The 10,590-nt window shown below is 37.8% G+C and overlaps 1 protein-coding gene across 7 annotated transcripts in view; it reads right to left on the minus strand.

The window, feature by feature from the left end:
- dcaf6 (ddb1 and cul4 associated factor 6) overlaps positions 1 to 10,086 on the minus strand; it is a 37,078-nt gene extending 26,992 nt beyond the window's left edge. For 4 of the 7 annotated variants that reach the window (XM_049594470.1, XM_049594476.1, XM_049594475.1 and 1 more), the window contains exons 1-2: positions 9,680 to 10,086; positions 734 to 795 (exon numbers count right to left, since the gene is read on the minus strand). In XM_049594470.1, coding sequence (XP_049450427.1) covers positions 734 to 795; positions 9,680 to 9,776 — 159 coding nt within the window. In that variant the 5' untranslated portion in view covers positions 9,777 to 10,086. The remainder of the gene's footprint in view (positions 1 to 733; positions 796 to 9,679) is intronic. The other 3 variants (XM_049594472.1, XM_049594471.1, XM_049594469.1) reach the window with 1 other exon arrangement.
- Between the last annotated feature and the right edge of the window lie 504 nt (positions 10,087 to 10,590).

The raw sequence follows: 10,590 nt of genomic DNA on the forward strand, positions 1-10,590 counted from the left end.
TAAGAAGATAATTATCTTCTTCAGCCTGTTACTTTCCCCACAAATGAGCCAAAACCTGACTTTTCAGATATTATGGACCTGTCAGGACCTTCAGACTAACTTAATGTGCACTAATGATCAGATCAGATTAATTTTATTGTTATTTTTATAATGAAACATAAAAACAAAATACTGTTTCACGTCTAACACCAGCAAATTTAAAAGTTCTGAGTATATATAATAGATAAAAAAAACACATTTAAAATAGTGAGGACACCAGATTTCATCTAAATAAAAAACAACACTTAATACCTCTTTTGATACCACAGCAAAAAGAACAAAAAAGTCCTCGTCACCGAAATATTTCTCTTTTCTTTTTTTTTTTTAAATTAAAACTCCTAATATAGTTACAACATGCAATAAAAATTCTTGTGACTGTAGCCGTTGTGATTAGGAAGGAGACAGGTATTAAAGTGAAGCTGTCCTGTGGTTGTTGTGGTGTTCTGGACCGACTGACGTCCAGGCTGATAGTGTGACAGGACGTGTGACTGTTATATCAGCGTCAGGTTTCTCAGAGGTATTAACCACCTGGCCTGAAGTCAAAGATCTGCTCTCTGTCAGACACAGAGGCCTCACTGACTGACTGACTGAGGAAGAGAGGCACGATGGGTTGTTTTTCTCTTCAAGACGACACAGACATTTGTTTTTCTTAGACATAAAAATGCACAAACAGATGAAAAGCAGGGGCACTTACGCAGCCATCGTGTACATTCAGTGTCCCCTCAAGTTTGAGTCTCTGGACAAATTCTCTTCTACCTGTAGAAAGAGAAAAAACAGCTGTAACAGAATGACAGGTTTACTAGATTTACATCTCATCCAGCTGAATGACACCTCTATTTATCCATCCATCTATATACTCGTCATTAAAAAGTGTGTAATCTCTTGCCACAAAAGCCTAATAGGATGACGTCAGATGTCTGAGAGGACGACTCTACATGTTTGGATGGTCTTTCATGCTTTTAGATTACAGGAAGGCTTCTTACAAACAGATTAATTTCGTATGAAGGGTTTGTTTTGCACATGGAGAACACAACGCTGTACAGCAGGGGTGGGAGTCACCAGAGGATCCATGATATGATATTATCACGATACGTAAGACACGATACAATATTATTACCATCTGAAATATGCTGCAATATGCTGAATATTGTGCTAAAATACATTGTGATTTATTACCTTTTTTCAACTGTAAAAAATGTCCCCAAAGGAAAACTTCGTCAACATCTGTTTCATCTAGTAAGATAAAGTTTTCGGTCTATTCATCTCACCTCAGCCATTTTTGCAGCGAAATGTATTCAGTGGACTAAAAAGCAGTTGATTATATTATTCTATCAGGCTATCTTAAGTTTAATTTGTATTTATATATAATAAAAAAGATTCGATACGATTTTGCCACACAAAAATATAACTAATATAACTAAAAAGGCAAAAGAGACAAACAACAGTTCAATAAGAACAGAAGAAATCTCCAGACACTGAAAGAGAAACTGGAAGTTAAGCATCAAAATGCAAGCAGATTTAAATAGAAACAAGTTCCTGTTTTAGTGTCAACTACTGCACAATATTGTTTGCACATAGCAATTCTTAAAACTTTAAAATAAGAAAAAAGAGGGTTAGCACTATTGGAAATGGATCCAAGAATATCAGCTGAACACATGGACTGACAAATCACAGTTTAAACCTATTAAATCGAACCAGTGAGTATACTGCAGAGGGCCCAAAGAGAAACGTTCCTTAAATATTTAGAGCTCAGTTTACTGTTGTGGTTCAGTAATGATCGAGAGTCACTTAAAATTTTCTGGACTGGAAAGCATTCAAAGAATCTGGGAGGAAATAGTTCCAACAGCGTTCTCCCCTGTAATGTAACACTACGAGGACGTCGAATAAATGCTTGAATCATCTAATTATTCTTCTTTTTGAGCCAAATCTACTTCAAATGTCTACAATACATTATACTGCTTTTACCTCTGTTAAAATAACCTTCATTGAAGGAAAGGAGATATAAAATAACAGATGACACTTTCGTTTTCTCTTCAGTTTTTCATGAGCTGAAATTAAAGATCTAAGACTTTTTCTGTGCACATGAAGGCGTTTACTTCTCCCACATTTTGCACACAACTTTGTTAAAATCCATGTTAGTGAGCATCTCTCCTTTACTAAGATATTCCATCCACCTGACATGTGTGGCACATCAAGATGCTGACTAAACAGCATCATTACTACACAGGTGTGTCTTGGGATGGTCACAATAAAAAGGTCACAGAAACATTTATAGGACAATCTGAACTATGGATTGCACATGAATATGGCTACAGATATGCATTCTTGGCCACCCAGAATTCATCCGTGAAGAGAACATTTCTCCAAAGTGCCAGAGGCCTTCGACATTGAGCAGTTGCCCACTCAAGTTGGTTACGAAGGCGATCTGCTGTCAGGTCAAGACCCTGTTGAGGAGGACGAGCATGCAGATGAGCTTCTCTGAGACGGTTTCTGACAGTCTGTGCAGAAATGTTTCAGTTGTGCAAACTAATTATTGCATCAGTTGTTCATGTGGCTGGTCTCAGACGACGTGGTGTGGTTAGACGTGGTCTGTAGTTGTGAGGCTGGTTGGATGTGCCGCCAAATTCATAGAAAACGACATAGGAGACAGCTTATGGTCGTGAGATGAACATTCAGTTATTGTCAGTATGCCAAAGGCACGCTCCCTCAAAACTTGTGACATCAGTGGAATTGGGTGCAGTGATAAAACCACACATTTTTGAGTAGCCTTTTATCATGACCATCCCAAGGCACACCTGTGTAGTAATCATGCTCACCTTGACATGCCACACCTGCTGGGTGAATGCACTATCCCGGCAAAGGTGCAAGTGAATGGTAAATGGTAAGGGACTGCACTTGTATGGCGCCTTTCTAGTCTTCCGACCCCTCATAGCACTTTTACACTGCGAGTCACATTCACCCATTCACACACTCATTCATACACTGGTGGCCAAGGCTACCGTACAGGGTGCCCCTGCTTCCTCGTTTCCGACACACACACACACACACCAATGGAACAGCTATCAGGAGCAATTTGGGGTTCAGTATCTTGCTTGAGGATGCTTCGACATGTGGACTGCCGATGTGAACCGCCGATCTTCCAATTGGTGGACAACAAGTTCTACTTCTGAGCCACAGCAGCCCCTCTAACTAACATGGATTTCAACAAATATGTGACCAAAATTTGAGAGAAATATATCCTTTGTGTGCATAAAAGAGTCTAAGATCTTTAACAACAATAGCGTGTATATTTTTGTTCACTGTATCCATCCATCCATCACTCCATCTTCGTGCCTCGCTTCACTCCAGTTAAGTGCAGTAGATCTGCGGTCTGGTATAAAATATCACATTAAGCATTTGGATTCAGTATTTCCGTATCATGAACTGTATTATTCATGCAGGGGAAGCCTCCCTTGCACTTACACGCACAAACAGATTAAAAAGAGGAAAGGGAAATATTCATGCTGCTGTAAGATGAGACTATAAATGCAGGGAAAAGTGGGCTGTGCTTATGGTACATCTGTGCTGTGACATGAAATGAGAGAAAGAAATCTTCTTTTGAAAGAATTAAGTGACAGTAAAACACATTAAAACAGTAGGATCCACAGGGGATTTGTGAGATAGCAACACTAACTCAATTTATGTTTTAATCTCTGGATCAATTAAGTCTTCATTTTGAAAAGTGCAGCTTCAGGATGAGATGATGTCTCACATCTTTATGTCTTGGAGTTTTTTTCCCTGGCAATAATGAAGCTGTTTTGAGATACTTTTTGTCATTTTTAATAGTGCTGCCCTGAACATACATCAAGGATTTTCCATTTTATTGAAGCAAAAACAGCTACAAAATGTGCAATAATCACATCAAATAATCTACAGCCACTGTAGGCCCATAAACAAATGAATAAATAAGACACATGTAGCTTCTGCCAGTGTTTAATAATGGTGGATTAGTATTTCTTATTGGATGGGCTACTTAGGGTTTTAGAGGTAATTTAGTTATACTACTAATAATAAAAAAACAATAAACATCAGAGCATTCAAATACTAATTTGGATGCTGATTACCATGGCAACAGTAAAAGCTTCGAAACATTCAGGTCAGCCATAACTGTTAAGTCAAGAGCTGTGTCCAAAATCCAGGGCTACACTCTAACTCTTAACAGTTTTTGTGATGCCATGTGTTCTGGCGGATAAAATTCAATGTACTTAAAACACTTAGCATGCAGACTAAAAAAATAATACTTCATCTTTAAGTATGCTGTTGACACTATTCTCCCTCAACGCAACACACAATGGGAAATGGAGGAGATGCTCTTGGCTGATAAAAATGGAAACCGCAAAATTATTATTACAGTTTGCTGCCTCTTTTTTAAATTCATCTTGATGTCCGATGATCCGCTTATCGTTTCATTTTCTTTTCTAGTATAAAACGGTTAATTATGGTGATTTCTTGTATTCTAAGTTCAGAAACAGCACATTGGGACACAGCAACAACAGTGACGTCCATGACAATGGTCTGCAGCAAGACCCAGAAACATGCACACAATAGTGAACACAGCATGAAGCCAGTAACTATGTTATTTGTTCACTCCAAGACAGATAATCTAAGGATGCAGTAGCTTCATTCATTTAATATAGGGGTGTTGTTTTTCCATTCTGACTGAATAATAATTGAATGTGTCAGAGAGAAGTTACGAAAGCTGCTGTTCGTCTGATCGAGAGCTTTAACTTGCTCCGACAGGTTTCACCAGTGTTCCAGATGTCAGACAAGCCTGAATTTGTGTTGAGTGTTTCTTGTAAATGAGGAGCTGTAGTCTCTTCAGCTGCCAATCACAACAACTAATAATCATGATGTCACATATGAACATGTTGGCTTAATAATATGAAAATATTCCCACTACAGTCACGATCAGACTACAGCCGATCATACAAGATGTTTTTTGTTTTTAATCTTATTCTATAATGTGTCGTGCGATATCTTGTGTAAAATGTGCTTGAAAGTTACAATTTAAAAATACAACAAATGTTTTATTTACTGACTTTTGGCACCAAAGAAAATTCAAAATTAACTAAATATGTTGGTTAGAAATGCAAGTATAGGCTGTGTAATGTCTCAAGCTGCAACAAATTATTTTAACTCTCAGATGACTGTTTCCTTTTTATTCTTTTCATGAATCGAATAATTGTTTGGTCTATAGAAAGCCAGAATTTTAAAAAACAAAATGTCCATAACTATTTCCCATGGGCAAACCAACAGTCTAAAACAACAATGTATATTTAATTTACAATGACATAAACAGATTATCAGGCAAAAGCATTAATTGATTATCAAAATAATTAGAAATTAATACTGACCAACAGATAAATTGTCTGTTTCAAAACTAACTGTCTCTCAATGTGACAAATAGCCTGTGTTTGGACAGTTATACATGAAAATAGAGAGGAGGTTTCTGGAGGAGCTTAGAGCGAGGAAACACAGGTGTATCCTACGCCAAACCAGTCTAACTACAAAGTTGCTGAAATCTGGCGCTTGGGCAGTGACCAGCATCAGACACTGATGAAAAAAGCCATCAGCATTTGTGGCCAGTTGCCATTATAGTTTAACGGCACTCAGAGGGACAAGAACGAAAGTTAAGGTGGCAAACCCTGTTATTTTTTCCTAAACCCAACCACATGCCTTAGTGGGTGAAGGAAATAAAACATCAATTCGCATGGTGACGTAGTGCATTTATTTTGAAAGAGACTGTATGTAAACCTTAAATTTCCTGTGAAAACAGAAGTATATTTTGAAAAAAGACAATGCATGTAACAGGCAGAACTTGACAGGGTGTCCCAGAACGTCAACAACCAACACACCCAGGGTACCTTTCACATCAAAACTGGTCATGGAAAGTCCATGACCAAATGCCTATTTGTGACGAGGTCGGACTGAGAATGTGTTGCCCACGCAGAAGTCTTTTATCAAGTGGCATGGCGTGACGTATAAATGCCACAGCACATCTTATGTTACTGGCATCACTTAAGACTGATGCTGTGGGATTTCTCATTTGGCAGCTTTGGGTTGTCAGTCCTCACATCTCTTAGTCACATCCTCGATGGGAGGAGCTAAGACATGAGGAAGAGACACTAGTGAGGGGAGCGACGAGACATGTCAGCAAAATGGAAAGCGCCCCAAGTCTCAGTTATATTGTGCTGTGGAAAAGAAGAGGCAACTGGTGGAGTTGTGATGTGAACAAGAGTCTGTGTTTAATTGCTCTCATTCCCGCAGTTTCCTCCCACTAAAAAAGGCGACAACATCCACAATGTAAAGTTTGTACACAAATACAGTTCATAGATCACATTGATGTTGGCAAGAATACTGACGACATACGACGCCCTTTATCTTGCGTTTCTGGTGTTTTGCAGACACATAAGGAGCTGTTAATATGCCGTATTTCTTCAGAGAGGTTGGTGTAATATTTTCCACCAGCAGCAGGATGAGAAATAATCCTCTATTTGAAAGTCTTTCAGAGTCTTTAGTATACGGAAGGCCTTATTTTTCCTCATCAGAGTTACTCTGTGTCCCCGTCTTCATGTAAACCAGGATTTAGTGTCATTATTAATACTTAAATCGTTCTTAAGTTCAGGGAAAGCCCTGCGGCACACACACATTTCCTTTAACCTCCCTGGAAGTGCCTCAGGAATTCGATGCAGACCACTACTTGTTGCCCCCATCCCCCCTTTTTGAGGCTAAATATAACCTACAAGAGTTCTGACCCACACATCACTGCATGTACCCACAACACAATAACAGCTCCAACCATATCTCAGTCAAGCTAAATACAGCGCTGACTAATGCTCTGTGGCACCTGCCCCACCTCTACAGCCTTGTAAATTTTCAGTCAACCACTGTCAGGTGCTGACTGTTTGACGAACCACATCACAGACAGGTCTTATAAACCTCTGCGTCTCGCTGTGTGCCAGCGGCGCGGTCCTCTGTCTACACCGCCGTGGTGACTGTTGTTTTATTATGTTGCACTCTAACAACCGACACAGAGACAGACGTACAGCTAAACACAGGAAAATCTCACTAATGAGGACTTTCACTGCGAGTAAACTCAGACCTGTGAGTTTTATAGTTTCAGCTTGAATGAAAAACGAAACTAGATTATTTTTAAACCACATGGCACAGATACCGTTACACACTCAAGACTGAACTCAGCCTATCATGCTCTTATTTATAAGTGCCATAATAACATGGCAATACATTATATTGTCTCTTGTGAGAATCTAAATAACTGCAGCACCATGACAAGTTTTTGGTTTGGTCATATTGTTTGACTGATTCTTTGATTTATATATATGTACATTTTTTTAAGTGAGGAGAATGTGTTCTGTGTTAGTTTGGCAATAAGTTGAAAAAGAGGATGCATATGAAGAGATGTATATCTCCCCCGCCCTTTATTTTGTATTGTTTGATCCCCAACTCAATAAATATAATCTAAGAAAAATGAAAATGAGATAAAGTCAGTATTTATTTTCATCTGACCTATTACTCTAGTTCAGTTTATGGATAAAGGAGCTTGGAATGTGCTCGAATAGTCGATTAAACGTTGCTACCCCTCGCTTGTAAGCACCAAAAATGCTATTCGTTAACACTTATTTTCAAAAATAAATATTATCTTATGCGATTGCATTCATAAATGAAAATGCCATTGTAATAATCAGGCATGTTTCCTAAAGAGTTTGCCCAAAATTGTTTCCACTTGATGTTATTTTTTAACTTGTATTCAGTAAAGTGTAGTCATGTTCTGTAGGACATGTTGATAATGTACGGTGCAAAGTGACACACATTTCAGCGGCATTTAAAATATGATTTGGGTGTTGAACAAATCTGATTAATGATTTAAATGGCTCTTACTATACACACAATATGTCTATATTTTGAGTGTTTTCTTACTTTTAAACTCGTCAACTAGATTAAGTTTGAATGTCTGGTTAAGCTAAGCTTTCTTTACTATATTCCTCTGTACTTGTGTCTGTTTTCATATTATTTTTTTTCTCTTCTAGGATTTTTCATCAAGGTTATGAAGACTAATATCAGTTTGTATTCAAGACTTCGCTTTAAGTCACATGTCATATAGATCATACATGAGCTGTTAATCTTTCAGGAAACCTAGAATACTTATAAATACTCTCATCATGCAGTATCATGACGAGTTTCTATGAGACAGATGTATATCCCCACTTTAATGTTGTCATCTCTGGTAGTTCAGACTTTGACAGTTTATTATTATGACAGATGTTTGCTGGAGCGTGCACTTTCATTTCAACTGTCTACAAATTACTGCAAGACTGAAAGCACTTTATAATGGAGCACCACACATTTATAAATACATTACATGATTGATCCCTGCTTTTAACTCCTTTTCCATTTTAGTGCCATACCTAAGAGTTCAGTATCTATATGGTGTTTATATTGTAATGCAGCCTGTAGATGGTTTCTTTGCTTTGCTGCTTGACATTACGACCATCTCTCTTGCACATATTTTTGTTCCTGTATTATACTGGGAATTTTTACATCCCCTGGACAAAAAAATGTGCACATTTTTGAACAACTGTACAGTTGTAAAAACAGTACTTTATTATCTTTACACATTTACCTATGCTTATATATAAATTTAGATATATATGAATACATTTTTTTAATATTCAATTTTAATTTTTAGGGATTTCTTCTCTTTAAGGAGTCACAATAATATCTGTACATCCTCGCTATCTACTGATATTGGCTTTAAAATGAATTATCCGATCAGGCCAACATGCTTTTTCTCAATTTGCACAATTAATAATTATTACATAAATTTAAAAGTATTGTATTTCATGTTTCCATCTGTTGTTGGGCCATCACCATAAGAGTATGCATGCATAATGTGATATTAATTCCACTATCAAGGAGAACTGATGATCACTAAAATTGGGTGGGAACAAAAGTGGATATATCGATATCAGTTATCGACTAAATAAATTGTTATATAATTTTTCTTAATGTTATTTCATATTATTTCTTTATATTTTTGCGCTGTGTTTAAATGTTATGCACCATGTCATCTTCCTTTTAAGCACAAATTTACTTGGCATTAGGCCTGTAATATTTCTGATTCTGCACATCATCCATGGAAACTGCAAACTGCATCTCCTCTGCAACTAATGGGATATCTGAATGAGGATATAAATGTGATTTATCTGTAGCTATTACCTCATAAAAAAAGCTGCACCATTAAGGCTTATGTAATCTTTAATCCCATCTATCCAGTGCTTTAGCCGTGGACTCCCACATGTCGTGTTTTACATGAGTGAATGAAACGCACAGGCTGAGTTTACACTGCCTGGACGGCTCTGACTTTGCAGCAGGAGGAACTTAGCAGCTCTGTTGTTATTAAGCAGATTGTGGCACAGTCATGTCTGGCTGTCAGTGGATCTGATCCAGCGCCACACACACACAGACACACACACAGCTTGCAGTGAGGTTACCTGCCGTACCGTGTCAAAATAATACATGTTGTCTTGTCATTAACATGAAACGTTATCGTTAGCATCACAGAGGCTTGTGTTGTTCTTACCTAAATAGTTGGTCCGGATGGTGTTAGGCTCGTTGTATCCAATCAAACGTTTATTTACATCCCAAACCAGGTTTCCAGAGCAGGACATTGTGACCATATGTGTTTTTTAATTAGCAATAACATTGAAACTAAGCTAACCCGTTCCTGTTGATGTCGCCTTTTATCTATCGTCGCTTGGGCTTTGCCATGGAGATCCGTCCCTGTGTGTCGGGACAGCGCTAACGTTAGCTCGCTGCGACACTCAACGTCTGCATCACCGGAGGGGAAAGACTCGCTCCTGTCCTGTCTCCGCTGTCCTCACGGCTCTACGTACACTGTCCTCCTGCTCCCTGCGCTGCTAACTATCTGTCCTGCTAGCCTAGCCTGGTTTATTTCTTCCCAGCAGGCAGCGGTCAGCTGTGTCCAAACAACGCGAGAGACTCCGTGTTTTGACTGAGAGGGTGGGAGCGTTCGTTTTAGGAAACCAAACAGCTGTAGGGGCGGAGTGTAATCAAGAACGCTTGGAAAGGGGTGGAAGAAGAACTCACGTGTTTTACTCACCTTAAAGTAGCAATACCTCATTATAGAAATACTCCTGTTAAAGTCCTGCATTTATTATTTTAATTATGTAAAACTACAAAAGTATTTGCATCAATATGTACTTATACAGTGCTGGAACTAGCGCATTAAGCACCCTGGGCAAGCCCCGCCCCCAAGAAATAATAATAATAATAATAATAATAATATCAAAATCAAGGAATTAATTACTAATTATATAATAATAATGCTAATAATAATAATTTGTTATTATTAATTGTATAACAATAATAATCAATTATGATTATTATTATCATTATTATTATTATTATTATTATTATTATTATTATCCTCTAGATTTATTACTATTTATTACTATTATTCTATTATTTATT

The sequence above is a fragment of the Epinephelus fuscoguttatus genome, linkage group LG13 (genome assembly GCF_011397635.1).
Source record: "Epinephelus fuscoguttatus linkage group LG13, E.fuscoguttatus.final_Chr_v1".
Taxonomy (NCBI): Eukaryota; Metazoa; Chordata; class Actinopteri; order Perciformes; family Serranidae; genus Epinephelus; species Epinephelus fuscoguttatus.